The 17,067-nt window shown below is 43.8% G+C and overlaps 1 protein-coding gene across 5 annotated transcripts in view; it reads left to right on the top strand.

Moving 5' to 3' along the window:
- Positions 1–12,504, top strand: part of Nxpe3 (neurexophilin and PC-esterase domain family, member 3) — a 64,221-nt gene extending 51,717 nt beyond the window's left edge. For all 5 annotated transcript variants that reach the window (XM_005386334.2, XM_005386336.2, XM_013515084.1 and 2 more), the window contains 3 exons: positions 1,226–1,299; positions 8,234–8,440; positions 11,173–12,504. In XM_005386334.2, the coding sequence (XP_005386391.1) occupies positions 1,226–1,299; positions 8,234–8,440; positions 11,173–11,723 (832 nt within the window). In that variant the 3' untranslated portion in view covers positions 11,724–12,504. The remainder of the gene's footprint in view (positions 1–1,225; positions 1,300–8,233; positions 8,441–11,172) is intronic.
- The last annotated feature ends 4,563 nt before the right edge of the window (positions 12,505–17,067 follow it).

Below are 17,067 nucleotides of genomic sequence, written 5' to 3' on the forward strand. Positions count from 1 at the left end.
TCGTGAACTTGCACCCTCCTGCCCCGGTGTGCTCGGTAGCTGTGCTTATCAGTGTGTGCCATCCTCTCTAGTTACTCGATTAAACAGCTTTTTTGTTAATGCGTGTTTACAGTATGTGATACCTACATTCCTCCTGTGGAGCTGGTACTTGTAATAATGCATCTTCCGTTTTTATTTTTAAATCCCCTTTCTTAGCTACTGATTTTTGATCTAAATATAAGAAGGCTAGTTATTTACTTGGTTTCCAAGGTAGTTGTACTGAGTTTTTAGTATTCTTCTGGCCTTCACTTTCTTTCAGTTTTTTTTCTTTCTTCTTCTTCTTCTTTTTTTTTTTTAATCTTTTTGAGATAGGGTTTTACTGTGCAGTTCATACTGGCCTAGAATTCATTTTGTAGCCCAGGCTGGCCTTGAACTTGCAGCAATCCTCCTGCCTCAGCCTCCTGAGTCCTGAGATTGCAAATGTGCACTACCAAGCCTGACTTTGCTCAGATTTTTTTTTTTTGTTTTGTTTTTTCTCCGGTACCGGGAACCGAACTCATGACCTTGCGCTTGCCAGGCAGGCGCTTTTGCTGCTGAGCTAAATCCCCAGCCCCTTTGCTCAGATTTTCATGCAGTTGTCCAAAAAACATGTGTGGAACATGGACAGTGGTCCAGGACATGTGTTAAGTGCTGAAAAAGGTAACAGAGGTGAATGAAGCAGCATCCATGTGGGCGAGGATGGCGTGCTTTAGGAAGGGCAGCAGACAGTGGAGAGTCATAGCAACGCAGAAGCAAGCACTGCAGTGCGCACATCTGGGGCAGGGGTCCCCAGTATGGCTCGGATTGGGGAAGGCCTGAGACTCTGAGCTGTGATTTAATGCGACATAGACTTGCAGTGTGACACCTAGATCTTCTCAGTGTGAGCCGTCCTCAGCGTTCATGAGAGGTAATTCAAAGCAGACTTAGTCATTTTGGATTTTATTTTCTCAACACAGGTAAGCAGTATGCAGTGAAGTAAAAGCTTATTAAGAGACTATTTAATTCCTCTTCAGTTTATAAACGCATGTAACCTGCTTATTGCAGAAGACCTAGTTGAGTAGTTACTGTGTTGGTTAAGAATTTACACTACATGTTATAGTAATGTTACGTGGAATCATACCCATTTTTTCACTTGCAGATAAAGTTGCATACCTGAAAATAAATGTCCTTGAATCTAAGCTTATGTTTTTTGTTATTCCTCTTAAAGTGGCGTCAACATTAAAGTGCCCATCAACTCCAGTGGACCTGATTGGGTGACTGTGATTCCCAGCAGGATAAAAGGTAAAAAAAAAAGGAATGAGCCGGATGATTTGTTGTTGTTTTGCTAAGTAGGTTGAGGTTCCTTCATTTCACTGGTATCTCAAAATCCATCTTTATCTTTGTGCGGGATTGCCACAGGTTTTGTGGGACGTCGCTGCTCTAGCGGTATTGCAGAAAGGTACACAAAATGATCCTGCAGAATTTTCAAATCGGAAACGTGGAGTAGGGACTGAAGATACAGTTCGGCAGCTGAGCGCCTGCCTGTCCCAGCCAAGGCCCCGCTTCAGTCCTCAGCGTGCGTGTGTGCACTTGCACACGCGTACACGCACACACAGGTGCACACTCACACGCACTCATCACTGAGTTGAACGGCAGCTCTTCTCAGAGTGTGTGTCGCAGGTACTTTTCTTGCTGCCGAGACAAAATGCCCAACATCTAAAGTTAGAGGAGGGAAAACTGACCTTGGTTCTAGTTTGTCGAGTTTTTAGTCCGTCTTTGGGCACCTTCAAGCCGGAGAGCCGCCCAGCGTAGGGGCGTCACACAGCGGAGAGTGGCAGGAGCAGAAGCAGCAGCGCGCGGGACAGCGGCACTCCTCCTGCCCCAGGCTTTGTATCCACCCAGCCTCCACCCCGCCAGCTCTGAAAGCCCACCCACGCCCGCAGGAGGCCCTGGGGGCGCTGTGTGTCTGCAGTGCCCGCACTGCTGGGATGTTTGCTAGGATCGCACGTTCCCAGGTCCTGCCGCAGCCTGCTGCGTCTTAAGTTCCGGCTGGCGGCGCTCAGGAGTCTGTGCTCTGACAGGCTTTGCGGGTGATTCTGATCTATTGACAGAGGACACCAGTAGTGAAAGAGTGAAATTCGGAGGACCGTGTTTTGTTGTAATACAGTTGGCTACAGTGATCTGTGGAAAGGTGAATGTTAGTGAGATATAGGCCGATGAGGCCAAGACTCTGCAGTTGTTGGGGATGTGTTCCACACAGCAGACGCTGCAACCCCTTGGCACAGGGCTCGGTGCGCACTGCACGTGAGCCGGGCAGGCCGGGTGTCAGCCGTGTCTGCACCTCTTGTGAGCCGGGAAGCAGTGGAGCAGCGCCACCTCGGCGGGGCAGGCTGTCCTCGGTTCCCGTGGTGTTTTTACCGCACAGGAGCTAACCCAGTGCAGCCACATCTGTGAGTTTTGTTGGTTCGTGAAAAACCAGAAATCTTAATTTTTAAATGTATTTACAGAGTATAAAACATCGGCATCCAGCCAGGTGTGGTAACCTACACCTGTAATCCCAGCACTTGGGAGGCTGAGGCAGGAGGAGCGGCCAAGTTGGAGGCTAGCCTGGGCTTTATAGTGAGTTCAAGACCAGCCTGAATCACACAGTGAAACTATGTTTCAGAGAAACAAAACACAAAACAAAACAAAAATAAAACACTGGAATCCAATTAAAAAGTTTAAAAATATTGTACAGACTAATAAAATTTATCTGTGGTCTGGATGCAGGTAGGGTGTGGCCAGTTGTATCTGTGGTGTCATTGTCATATGCCAAAGATTCTCAGTATTTTCCCGAGGAAGAGCTGTAGTTGATTTACTTAAATGAGACAAATCACTAATTTTATAGGATACATGCATGAAACATCATTAAGAGGAATATTTTTTCTTTCTGGGTCTCAGGCCCATGGCCAAGATGTCAGTAGACTTGGTGACCCCCGGAGGTCCTGCAGCCTGGGTAGCCTCCCGCCCTTCAGAGGCCCCTCCACTCTACTGAAGCTGCGCTTTCCTCAGGCCCTGCCTGGCCCGCCCGCCTCCAGGGGTGTCCTGTGCAGTGCTCAGCAGAGGAACTGTCATGGCTTCCTGGCTCCTGATGGAGGGTGGAGATCAGCCAGGACGCGTGTGCGTTTGCAGTGCGCTGTTCTGGTCAGAGCAGAGGTAGGGTTCGTAGCGGGTGGGCGTTTGGATTTTTATGTATTTTTTAGTTCATTAAAACACTGAGTTTGTTTCACGTGTATTTCTTTCTCCCTGCCATCTCCATGTGTGAATACCACTACTGCTGCTCTTACCAGAACATTCCATAATTCCCAGAAGCAAGTGGAGGGGGTGGAGTGAATTTGTGAAACCAAACAAGCGTTTCAGACATTCTTGGCAGTGGGAGGTGGACGTTTCTCAAACAAGGGAGGGCAGGTTTTCACTTTGCATTATCGGAAGGATAGCCAGATAGCAACTGTTAGAGAAGTGAAATAAGACGGAAATTCTGGCAGACGGCTGAAACTTTCCGCAGGCTTCCTCCTCTGTCGGAGATCCGGACTACCCTCCTGGTGGGTCGTCCGGAAGCAGTTCTTCACATAACTGGTGAGCTGGCTTCCCCCGGGGAAGAGAACCACCTTTTCTATACTTGCTTGCATTTTTGCTTTCACGCCTTCTGCGGAACTAGGTCCTTTGGGTGTTTTAGGAGCCTTTTCGTATTTTTTGAAGGACTGCTTTGGTTTTGATCTTGGGGTTGATGGTTTGGACTCTCTTCCATTCTGCTTTGATTTTTGCGCATTTTTGGCTGGGGTATCTCGTATCGATTTCTTCACTGGAGCTCTCTCTTAAGTTTCCTCATCAAGATCATCATCATCTCCGCCATCAGCAGCGAGTTTCGCTTCGCCGTGGAACCCCGCTGCCAGCTGCAGGGGCAGGTGGCTTCCCGGGGTGCTGCGGTTTTACCCCGCGTCCTCTCGCCGGCCGCACCCTCGCTTCCTCGCGGCGGGACAGCGCGCGTTCCGCGGGGGTGTGGATTTCTCCAGCGGGGACGTGACCGGGTTGGAGGGGCGGCCGGCCAGGCTCGGAACGGGGAGGGCGGCTTGGCCCGCGTGCGGCGGTTTCCGGGGCCGTGATGACGGTGGGCGTCCTCTCGCACGCGCTTCGCGGGAGCTGTCCCCGCGGGAGCGGCCGCTCGGGGGGCTGGCGCCTGGGCGGCCTGTGCGCACCCCGGGTGACCCCGGGTGCTGCAAACGAGACGGCGCAGCGCGCGGGCGGAAGGTCATTTTCTCCACGTTTGTCTGGTGCAGACCCATGCAGAGGTACAGTCCGGCTCAAGCAGTCACGGATTTTTGTTTTTCCCGCTCCACTTGCCCCAGAAGTGGCAGTTGGGAACGTTTTTCGGTCTCTGTACCCTTTGGACGCGCTCTTTTTTATTGCGTGCTTCCTTACTTTCTGACACTACAAGGTGTCTTAGGCTCTTGTGTTTTTTTTTCCCCTAGCACTGGAACAGTTCATAATCTGTTTTTAATTTTTAATTTTCTTTTTCTTTTTCTTTTTTTTTTTTTTGGTATTTTTGAGACAGGGTCTCCCTACGCAGTGCAGGCTGGCCTTGATCTCACTTTGTAGCCCAGGTTGGCCTTGAACTCGCAACCATCCTTCTGCCTCCCGAGTGCTGGGATTACAGGCGTGCGCCACCACGCCCGGCTTTCTTTTTTAATTTTGTTGGAGTTCAACTCAGGGCTCTGCGCTTGCCAGGCAGGTGCTGTGCCGCTCAGCTGTATCCTCAGCCCCCGCTTTTTAAATTTCTTTAGCGTTAGATTTTATTGGTACATTCCGTTCATAATCTTTACACATGATTATTTTGTTTATGAATTCTGTATTCTGAAGTTCTTTTCCGTATGAAATTTTTACGTATCGGCTAATTAATGTACCTCCGAGGTAAAATTGTTCTAAGGTGCATTTAGAGTCCAGTGTATTGCTTGAGACTGCCAATGCTGCTACCGTGTGTGGGCATAGTTTCAGTTAAAAGTGAAGAAATGTGTTTCCCCCCTGTGGTCTAGGTTGAACCCAGGGCCTCTTGCACTGAGTGACATCTCTAGCCCATTTTTCTTAGTTTTTATTTTGAGATGGGGTCTTGCTTAAGTTGCCCTGGGGGACATGAACTTGTGATTCTCCTGCCTCAGCCTCCCTACAGTACTGGGGCTACAAGCTTACAGCACCACGCCTAGCTAAGAAACATACTTTTTCATTAGAGTAGACTAGCTTATCCAGGGCAGATGTCCGGTTTTAACAGGCTGTCCCAATGTCACCATTACCAGTGAATTTTCATGAGCATCTGTACTATGGTGCTCAGATTATCACACTAAATGACTCAGAGGCTTTGATGAATTTGAGCCTTCTTGGAAACTGGGGGCCATGTATTTTGGGGGCACTTGTTCTGCTAAGCGGGTACCCAAACTTTGACCCTTAATTTACACTGTGTCCCTTCATCCAGTTCTTCATAGGTAGTTTAGGGGAATTTATCCATCTGTCTTTCCCTCCTCTCATTTTCTCACAGTTTTGGCCCAGGTGCCCCCGAGGCAAGCGAATGACACGTGACCACACCCTCTGGAGGAGGCTGCAGGTTTTACAGAGAAGCTGAGACCTTTAGAGAATTTGGGACAGCACTTGTGATAACCCGCAGTGTACCTTCTCATTTTGCACGAAGATCCTCATCTCTGTCTTTACAGCCACTTCTGTATTCACTTTTTCCTTTACAAAAGATAATTCAAGAAAACCATAAATTCAACTAGTAACATTTTTTCGTTTTAATTTTTATTCCACATGAGTAATACATGAGGTGTTATCACTTCAGGAGACTTTAATAACTTACTTACCTTATGTGAAAATGCCTTGTGTCCCAAGAAACACTGACTTAGAAATCATTTTAAGTCAAGAGCGTGAGGGGGCAGCAACATGGGTGTAACCTAAAATAACACTGTTGGGTAGCACAGGGCGTATTTAAAGAATCAAAGTCAGGTTCAGTAATTGCTTTGCTTTGCTTGACTTAACTCTGGTAGTAAATATAATTAATGTTTGATTGGAAATAGTAATTGTTTCTGTGTGAAATACACTTTTCTTTTTAACATGTACTTGACACAAACTAGCCGAGTCTGCGGAATTAGCTAAGGTAAAATTGTGTTTCCAAAATCAAGTTTAATTCTCATCTTAGTGAGTGTTTTTTGTGGGGCCCGGGTGTCTTCTGTGTCTCTCTCCAGCTGTGCAGCTTCGGTGTATTAATACAAGTGCACTTTGGGTGAGGTGTGGGTAGTAAAGCTGCACCTGAGAACGTGTTGAGTAACTTTTTGTTCTGTTCTTTTTGTTGTGGTTGTTTGTTCTTTTGAGATGGTGTCTGGCAGTGTTCCCAAGCTGTTACTAAATTCTGGGACTAAAGCAATCTTCCTGCCTCAGCTTCCCAAGTAACTACTACTACATGATACTGCACTGGGCAGGAAAAAGTTGGTTTTGGATCGGCCAAGTCAGTACTCTACGCCCTCATTTTCTCTGACGATAGTGTTGGCCGAAACAAAGCTTGAAAACAGTTTCCACAAGTCACGAACTCACAAAGAATTAGCAGATGCTTAAGAAAAGAACGATTGGACATATACAGTATTATCTGTTAAGTAGGGCATTTTTTTATTTGAACGGAAGAAAAAATCCAAAATGATCTTGAATAAAGAGAAAGATTAGATATGTACTATCTGTCAAATAGAGCATTTTTTCTTTGAAGAGAATGAAGAAATCCACAATAATCTTGAGTAATATGATAATGTGAAGAAGTCAAATAGACTGAAAACAGTCACAAATTGAGGACTGAAATTTAAATTTCTGAGTCACATAGCATTTGCATTTCAAATTATGTCTAAACAGCCGACCACGATTGGGTTGTGATCAAGGCTGAACCTGGGTGTGTGTAAGGAAATGACATAAAGTGATTGGTGGTTTCTTGAAGATTACAGATTCAGTAAGGGTTAGAAATGATTGAGTATATACCTTCAAGGAAAAGGTCACAAGAAGTAGGTGACACCTGTGTTTGTGAAGTAGGTTAGCACGGTGGTTAAGAGCCTGGGCTTCCGGGTCACCTGCTTGTCTGGTTCTGGCTTTTTTGTGTACTGACTGAGCTCTGTGACCTTTGTCAAGTTGTTTAATTGTTCTGAAAGGCAGAAACCTCCTTTAAAGAGTACTGTGAGCTTCATATGATATGTTTAATTGCTCAGAAGAGTGTCTTGGGCAGAGTGAACTTGGAAGAAGTATTAGCCGTCACTGTCTGCTTTGAAGCGTGTGAAGTGTGTTGTTTCCATAGTGTCAGTTTTGAAAGGACGTGTTCGGGCAGAAAGATATTGACTCTCCCTCAGAGAGGCGTCTCGGTGCCCGTGTCATTGTGTGTAGCCAGGCTACAGCGGGGAGTAGCATTTCTCATGCATGAAGACCTTCTGAACATCTGTATTGTGCAATGATGCTTTAGATGTCATTAGCTTGTTCTCTGTATTTAATGGGTTCTCTTTTACTCCCTCTCCCTCTTAATCTCTCTCACTGGGATTGAACCCAGGCCTTCACACTGAGCTCGTCCCAGCCCTTTTAAAATTGTGAAACATGGTCTGAGTTGCCCAGCCTGGGCTTGAACTTGTGATCTTCCTGCCCCAGCACTCCCGGAGTGTTGGGATTATAGGTGTGCACCACCATGTCCAGGGCGGTTTTTCAGAATTAAACATTGAATTTAGGACCCAGTTAAAATTTTCCGTAATGACCTAAGAAGCGTTAGATGGACATTACTATATGTGCGTAAGGCAGGGATTGTTACCGGACTCGTGGGCATTTAGGTGAAAAGCAGTTCTCCTGTGCTGGGGCAGTGCTGCACAGGTGTTTATAGCACTCATTTCCTCGGTTTTTACTTTATTTTTGGCTTTGATAAAAACATACGTAATAAGATAGAACGCTCAAAGTCTCCTTTTTCCTTGTGTCCACCAATACCCCACACTCACTGCACACATCTAGCCATTTTTGTGCAAAAAAGAACCTTTTTGAATGGGGGGCGTCTGTGATTTCTTTGAGATATGACAACAGGAAATGTTGCCCGTGTGCTAGCAAGCTAACACGTACGTGGACATAATGGTATTTCTTGGAATGTTTTTCATATATTATTGGAGGAGAATTTAATGACATATTATTTTTCCTTTTTTCTTTACAGAAACGTACAACTTGGAAGTATCTCAAGCCTCAGGAACTTTCCCTTCTGGGTATTATTACAAAGACCAGTGGAGACCCAGAGCGTTTAAGATGCGGCAGTTTAATGACCCCGACAACATTACGGAATGCTTGCAGAGGAAGATAGTGTACTTATTCGGTGACTCCACAATCAGGCAGTGGTTTGAATACCTCACAGCATTTGTCCCAGGTTGGTCCTGCGCCGTTTTCATAAGTACTTCCCACACGCATGCGATCAGGTCTGAAATAAGTAGGCTCATGCTGGTGCCTGAAGAAAGGCGTCTTGTGAGGAAGCAGTTATTTCCAGGTGGGACTAACATGGTGTCCTAACCTGGGAGAGAAGTGCGACAGTTTCTGGTAAGTAGTGGGACTGCTGTTCTGGGGGAATCCCTGATTAACTGTGTGACTTTGGTTTTTTTTCCTGTACCAGGAATCGAACTCACGACCTCACACTTGCCAGGCAGACGGTGTGCCACTGAACTAAATCCCCAGCCCCAACTGTGTGACTTTGGATAGGCCATTTACCTCTCAGGACTTCATTTTTCCCTGTGAGATGAGACAGTGGGGGCAGGTGTCTTTGACTTTTAATGTTCTGGGTTATACAATAGAGATGGACACTTCTAGTTGTTTCTTTAAGCTCTGGTTGGTTCAGTTCCAGATTGTAGTAGATTAAACCGGAAGGAAGTAGCCAGACTTACCGTGGTTTACTCTAGTGCATCCTTGTAGCTGAGCCACCCGCTGGGCCTCTGGCGGTGTGCTCTGAGCCAGAGCTGGCTCCTACTGCGGGAGTCTCGGTGAGTTCCAGGGCTCTTAGCATCCTGATCTCTCTGCTCGGCTGTGGGACTGCTGTCCAGATGCAGAGCAAAACCTCCCTGGTTGGAAGCCCACCCCTTATGCACAGCAGGCTTTCTTTTTCTGGCAGTGGTAAGGAGGGGTGGGCCCTAAGAAACTGATAGGTTTGTGAGAACTGTTCTGTGTAGTTATGTATGCGCAGGGCTTTTCATAAATTAAATCCCCATGGTTTGCTGTGAATTGTTGTTGTGATGTTTTTCATCAGCTCTCCTACTTACGACATAAACTTACTTTCAGATTTGATGTTTAGAAGGAAAGGAAGATGTAGATACTATCCTAAAAGGAAAAGCCAATTGCACTTTTATTTGTTTTTTATTGAAATGGACATAGTTGAGTTCTGTTTGATAAAACAAATTCAGAATCAAAAGAGAAGCTGGGCGTGGTGCTGGGCATGGTTGGATGCTGAGTAGGCAGGGCTTTCAGGTGGCTGTAGTTGCTTGCTTCTTAATTTCTTATGATGTAGTTTGGTATTTCCACTATAGGCAGTGATCACATTGATGGCTTTGATTGTTTTCCACCTGACCCTTTACAGAAATATTTTCATCTGATAAAGCCTTGTGTGGGTGCTTGATCTTAATCAAAAGAAAGTGGTAGTTTGAGCTTTAGTGCCATTTAAGTAGGGCTGGATACTAAGTAGTAATGAATCAGATAGGGAAATCTGGACGAGAATTCTGGGATTGCAGGAGAAAAAAGTGAAACCTGCTTGAACCATTAAGAACACGAGACAGTTACAGTGTGATCCAGCCTTTTCAGAATTGACCATAAGCTGAGGGGAGGGACAGGGGAGGACAGGGACTGGGACATCCTGTGGTTTGTAGTACTTGCAGTAGTGGTCCAATGCCAGAGGACTCACGTTGCTAACATTTACTTGCTCTTTTCTCTAAGGCACTTTTGGAACACTCAGGGTCACGAGACAGATCCTCTTCCCTCCTGGGGCGTATTTCAAGTGATGAATTGTACGAGCTTTTTAGGAGAAACAAAGGGGTCCCAGTGATTCCTGGGTGATTCGGAACATTTTAGAGGAACTGGATCTTGAAATACAATAAGGGAGAGGAAGGGAAGGGAGTTCTGAATTGTGCCTTGCCTTTGTTATTTCTCATGATAGAGACCGATGTTCTGTAGGGCATTAATACGATTTTTCCACCGTAGGGTAAAATTTAAAGTTAAAAGAAACAGAATTCCTTCTTTCACTTACTCCAGAAGAAGAGACTTGCTTTTTTTAGAATTATAATTCAGATTGCTTTATTTTTATTTTAAAAAGTTTAATTGATAACCATATGTATTTATAGGTACAGTGTAATGCTTTGATATATGTGTACATTACGGAATGGTTCTATCAAGCTAATTACCAAATATATCACTTCACATATTTAATTGTACTGACATTTAAGATTACTTTTTTTAGCAGTTTTGAAATATGTAATACATTATTATTAACTGCAGTCTTCATGCTGTGCGGTAGATCTCAGAAATTTAATCCTCCTCACTGAAGCCGTCAGCATCCCCCCAGCCCCCCCAGCCCACGCCAAGCGCCTTGGCCTCTGGTGAGTTTTTACTTGCTACAAGTGTTCCGCATTTTTAGAGTCCACGTACAAGTGAGGTCATGCAGTCTTTGTCTGTGCTTGGCTTATTCTATTTAATGTCCCCCAGGTTCATCTGTGTTGTTGCAGATGACTGGATTTTCAGGGAGGTGTCGGTTACCGGCATGTGCTAATAAAGCAGAAGGCCCAGCCCTGACCCTGGAAGGTGTATCTGTTAGAAGAGTGAAGTGTAAATGCCAGTTTGCTTTTAAAATGTCAAATATTCAAATACCAAGACTTTTTTTTTGCTAAATAGAGGTAAACAGGTTCTTTTTTGAGGCAGAGGCAAAGGTACGGAATCTGTCAGTGATGGTATTACCTATAATGACATGTTACGGGCAGCAGGGAAATAGATATTTCCTTTATATTTGTCTAATAATGTTTTATTGTACCTTAATTTTAAGAACTATTCTCTGAGTGACTTATAAACATTCAGAATACCTGAGCTTCGTTTGAATGTCTTCGTGAAATTGGCTTTTTCTTGTTTCAGATTTGGTGGAGTTTAACTTGGGTAGTCCCAAGAATGTGGGTCCCTTCCTGGCAGTGGACCAGAAGCACAACATCCTGCTCAAGTACCGCTGCCACGGCCCGCCCATCCGCTTCACGACCGTCTTCAGCAGTGAGCTGCGCTACGTGGCGAACGAGCTGCGCGGGATCGTGGGCGGGAAGAACACGGTGGTTGCCATAGCCGTGTGGTCTCACTTCAGCACCTTCCCCTGGGAAGTGTACATCCGGCGGCTCCGGAACATCCGCAGAGCGGTGGTCCAGCTCTTGGACCGAAGCCCGAAGACCGTAGTGGTCATCCGGACAGCCAATGCCCAAGAGCTGGGTCCTGAGGTGAGCCTCTTCAACAGTGACTGGTACAACCTTCAGCTGGACACTATCCTCCGGAGGATGTTCTCAGGCGTTGGTGTGTATCTCGTTGACGCGTGGGAGATGACCCTGGCCCATTACCTACCCCACAAGCTGCACCCCGATGACGTGATCGTGAAGAACCAGCTGGACATGTTCTTGTCCTTTGTGTGCCCCTCGGAGACCTAGCCTGCCCTGGCGGAGACAGGAATCCCGTTCAGGGACCTTCCCGACTATCTGCATTACAGACAGTGCGTGGGTGGCCTCACGGTGGGGCGGCTACTACCAGTATGTACAAAATTTCAAAGGGGTCTGTGCTTTATAACATGAACTGCAAGGAGCTTAGTCAGTACAGGCTACATTTATATCTACCTGGAGGGTTTTTTCTTCCAAACTTAGCCATGGTAGAAGCATATTAACAGCACACACAGTGTGTCCCCTCTGTAACCAAAGATGCCAAGGAGTGTATTTCAACTAGCTTCTCTTGGGAGTGGAGATTACTAAAATGTGAAAGAAGTAGTCCGATGTAAATGGAAGGGACAGATTTTATTGACAGTAGAGTGTAGCTTATCTGGTACAGGAAGTTGAACAGATCCTTGTGAATAGCACAAGTGGTCCGTCTTCGGGGAGTGAATTAGGGCTTACGGTCGGAGGCTCCTGTAACAGTGAAGACACCATGTCTCAGGGGGTTCTCTTCGTCTACCTTTTCTGAATTACTTGAAAAGGCCATTGTGTTTGGTCTGAGTTTTATAGTGAGGATATTAACAATTTTCTGTTTTTATCTAGGAAAGAAGCAGAAGGGAAATAGACTAGTATGTATAATGTCTGTGTTTTGAATTGATATTTGGATTGAATGATTATTTCTTACTTGATTCAGCTAAATTTTATGTGTTGAATACTTACTCTGGAATAATCACTTTTGGAACTGAAGGGGGAATCTGTAAATAAAAGTTTATTTTTATGTTCTGAAGTTTGAGGCTTTTAAGAATTGACTTTTATGTAAAGAATACTGTTATAAAGTTGTAGACCTTTCCACTAATTTCAGGTATTTGCTCCTTGGTTATTTTGACCTACATATCAAAATTAGAAATTAGAATCTAATTAGTCATTAGTACAATTAGATATAAAAACCCATGACAGATATTTCTTGATTTGCATATAAGGCATTCACATTCATACTTGGAAGTAAAAAAGACGCTTTGCCTACGAAGAGTAATTGAATTGCCGATTTTATTTGATTTTATCTTGTCCAGTGTAAATGAATTTAATTGATCTGAGATCACTTATTAAGCACTCTTACTTTTGAACTGTGATAGACTGTGGTCTAATATTAGTTGTCTCTACTGCACATGTGAGGAAACTGAGGAAGTTTTAGAGCTGAAGATGGATGTTTAAAGTATGAGAAGTCTTCCTAAGAAGACTGGATCAAAGAATTTTTTTTAAAACTTAGAACAGAGTGCCTAAGATCTTCCTTTCTTGTCCTTGAGGATCATCTAATATTTTTAAGGGGAAAAGTTTTTAACACTGTTTTCTGAATCTAAAGAGGACAAAGGTAGTAAATATATGAATATTTAAGCCTGTAATATTTGATAAAGTGCAGAATTAAGGTCTGTGCCTCCAGGAGTTCTGGAATTGGCCTTTGTAGTAGTCATTCTGGCATGATAATGATTTCTGTACTGTAAGAAACTCTGACAGAGAGGAAAGATAGAAACAGGAAGGTAGCACTGTCTTTTGTTTCAGGAGCTTTACCAGTGTCTTCCTTAATTCTGATTATGATCCATTAATGTAAGCGACACTGGCTGCATTTTATAGATGAATAACTTGAGTTTGAATTTGAACTAACGTATGTGGGAGTCTGTGTCCCTTTTCAGCTACAACTTGTTAGGCTTTTGTAAAGAGGTTTTATATTTTGAGAACTTTGGGTATTTTTCCAGAAATGTTTCTGGACGTGGCTGAGGAATCATTTTCCTTGGGGAATTTCAAGAAGAAAGAGAACACCGCTTCTCCAGTGGCCTGGAGAGGTATGCTTGTTTCTGTAGCCCGTGTCCCGCGACCTCTGCAGTTTCTGTTATTTTCTGATTTGCTTACGTGAAGTTCTGAAGGTTTGGTGGTGTACTTTCTTGAGATATGCCCCATCGCCTTCTTCCCTTGTCTTTCTGCACTCTGGTGTGGAAATTTTAATAGAGATTGAAATGTTACCTAAAACTTTCTCAGACCAATCGGGTACACACTGAAAACCCCAAATCTGAAATGCTTCAAAATCCAAAACTTGCCCCCCCCATCACCGAAGGGTGCTTTTTTTTTCAAATTAAATTTTTATTGGTACGTGTCTGCACTGCATAGTGACTGTTCCCCGTGGGGAGTGGGTGTGAGGAGATAACACATCCAAGTCCTTCTCGTCCCCTCCCCTGCCTCCCCCACCTCCATCTTCCGGTCCCCTACCCTTTCGCAAAAGAGCGATCTATTTCCTATTTATCTTTTATTTTGCTCTTTATTTATATTTTGGATTTCTTGTGTGAGAAACCATGTGATATTTAAGCTTGTGTGTCCAAAACTTTTTTCTGTATCTGACATGGTACCACCAGTGGAAAATTCTACCCCAGACCTTAAAAGACAAGTCACAGTCAAAACACGGACGCACTAAACATTTTGTATACAGCCACCTTCAGTGTATGTGTAGCTGGCTTATATGAAACAGATTTCATGTGCAGGCTTGGGTCAGTCACCAAGAATATATGTGCAGATAGTCCAACAGATAAAAAGTCCAAAATCTGAAGTATTTAATTTCTTCTGAAAACTTTATTGTAGACCAGCACCAGGTAGTTGTGAATGTCAGCATGCCAACCAAAAAATAGTTTGTTTTAAATCTATTTTTCCCATTATAAAGATTTTCTTTTTTCTTTCTTTCTTTCTTTTTTTTTTTTGTGTGTTTTTTGAGACAGGGTTTTGCTATGCAGTTCGGGCTGAACTTGAGCTCACTTTGTAGCCCAGGTTGATCTTGAACTCACAGCGATCCTCCTGCCTCAGCCTCCTGAGTGGTGGGATTACGGGCACACACCAACATGCCCGGCTATAAAGGTTTTCAAAAATTTAAAAAACTATAAAACCTGAAAGAGGCCAGGTGTGGTGGCAGATACCTGTAATCCCAACACTGGGGAGGCTGAGGCAGCAGGATGGATCACTGTGAGTTTGAAGCCAGCCTGTGTTATGTAAGTAAGTTTAAGGCCAGCCTAAACTACACAGTGAGACCCTGTCTCAAAACAAAACAACCTCCCTAAAAAACCTTGGAAGAAAAAAAATCTGTGGATAAAATCTGTAGTTCTATCCTGAATGCAATGAACGTTAGCATTTTTGATATTTTTCTTGTAGGTTTTTAACCACATACCATTGGTCTTCCATATTTTGGGGATTTGTGTCTGTGGATTCGACTACTATAACTGCAGATAAAAATATTTTGTAAAAAGTCAAATCTACTAAACGTGTGCAGAAGTTTCTTGTCATTACTCTATAGTATAACAACTGTTTGCATAGCATTTCCATTGTATTAGGCATAAGCAATGTAGGGATGATTTTAGGTATACAGAGGGTGTGCACCAGTTATATACAAATACTGCACCCTTTTACGTAAGAGACTGGGAACGTCTGATTTATTATCTGAAGGGGTCCTAGAACCAAAGTGCTGAGGAAAAATTATAGTTATAATAATGGAAAATATAGAAATTGGTTCTGCTTTTTATTTAACATACGGTATAAGTATTTTTCTATGTTAAATAGTCTTAATACTGTAATTGTAAAGGTCTGCCTCATAGTTCTCAATGATGTTAGTACATAGGTTGGCCATTATATGGCTGGGTGTTCAGGCTTATAATAAAATATTAAAACTGGCTTGTATATAATTTCTATGGATTACAGTATGGATGTTTATTTTGGCCTGGCCGTATTAATACAACTGAGTGAATCTCATATTCCAGAACTGAAATAATTGATTTGGTGGTATTATATCAAGGATCTTCTATGCAAATTATATTGTAGAGGCCTTATCCTCTTCAGAGTAACCTTTCTTTAGCAGATGCAAAGCGGATCTTTGGGGGTCTGGTATGAACCATTTTACCACCCTGAACAACCGTTACGCTGACTCACATTTCCTGACTTGTGTATTGAGTTTCAGACTGGTCAATCGGGGTTCTTGAGAAGAGCAAATACAGTAAGCACCAGTCTTACGTTACGCGTCGTAAGTGTCCGTTTCTGGACTCTGTTAAGGGAAACAGCCATCTCGGAGAGGTACAGGGAAATAAACATCCAAGGGAAACAGGACTGCCCCACCCCCCAGAAAAGCAGCTTCTTAGCATTATTTTTGTGGGTTCGAGGGAAAATTCAGTCTTTAAACATTAGTCACAAATGCTCCTCTTTTCAAGTATGTTCATTCTTCGCGTTTTAAGAATTACTCTCCCAAGGATTCGTGCTACAATAAAGCTGCAGTGAACTCAGGATGCCTGGTCTCTTGCTGTTCGCTAGGATTTCAGAGTTGTTCTTAAGTGGTGCCCCGCCTGCGGCTGGCACCCGGGGCAAAGGGACGCGGGGGCGGGAGGTTTGGGGTTAGACGTTTGTGGGACAGAAGCTGAGAGCACAAACACACCTCCCCAACTTTAATCTGTCTTCAGAGTGCACTTCACTTTTTTTTAAATGTGGAATTACACGCATTATATATAATTTTAATATTCAGAGTTAAGAAATCAGGCCTATTGGGTGTTAAGAACCTGACTGGGTGGCTCTAGAAGATGCCTGTCCTATCAGAGAGCCAGACGTCCGTCGTTCCCGCGTAATTACAAGACTGTGTTGTAGCAGCGCCCGGGGAAGAGCTTGACAAAAGACAGACAAAGCCGAGCAGGGACCACAGTAACCAGCGTCCCAGAAGGAAAAGAAGTGACAGAGAAGCTGAATGTCACAGGAGAAGTCATTTCAGCCTTGTGCGGCGGCTCATTCTTTGTACAAATCCGCCCACCCAGTGCCTGTGAAAATAAAGTGATCTTCGTGTCACAAGAGTACTGCTGCTTTAAAAAAGTAATGTTACTGGGATATTTTAGATAAATAATGATAACATCCAAAGGAAAGGAAGTGTCAGGACCACTGCTTTCTGAGGGGGATTGCTTGGCCTCCAGTTTGTCAATGAAGGGAAGGTGATACTGCTTTTTTTTTTTTTTAAATTTTAAACAGGAAAATAAAAATTTCAAAACGAGATAATAGGAGGGTAATAATGGTTAATACATAGTGTATTGTTATCCTTAGTTACCCAGAGTACAAGACATTGGCATTTAATTGTCCAAGCAATATTAGCATAACCCTTTCTTTTTAATGAACTAAGATAAACTAGTAGTATAACTGTTTTAACTATCATATAAATATATATATGTAAATACATATGTTTTTGCTTTTCCCTTCCTTTTCTCCATTCTCCTATCCCAGTTTCTCTTTCTTTTGAAGTTTCTTCCCATTTTACAATATCTCTTGTACATTTTGGATCTTACTCTTTCAG

Source organism: Chinchilla lanigera, unplaced genomic scaffold, assembly GCF_000276665.1.
Source record: "Chinchilla lanigera isolate Chin_1 unplaced genomic scaffold, ChiLan1.0 scaffold00026, whole genome shotgun sequence".
Lineage (NCBI taxonomy): Eukaryota > Metazoa > Chordata > Mammalia > Rodentia > Chinchillidae > Chinchilla > Chinchilla lanigera.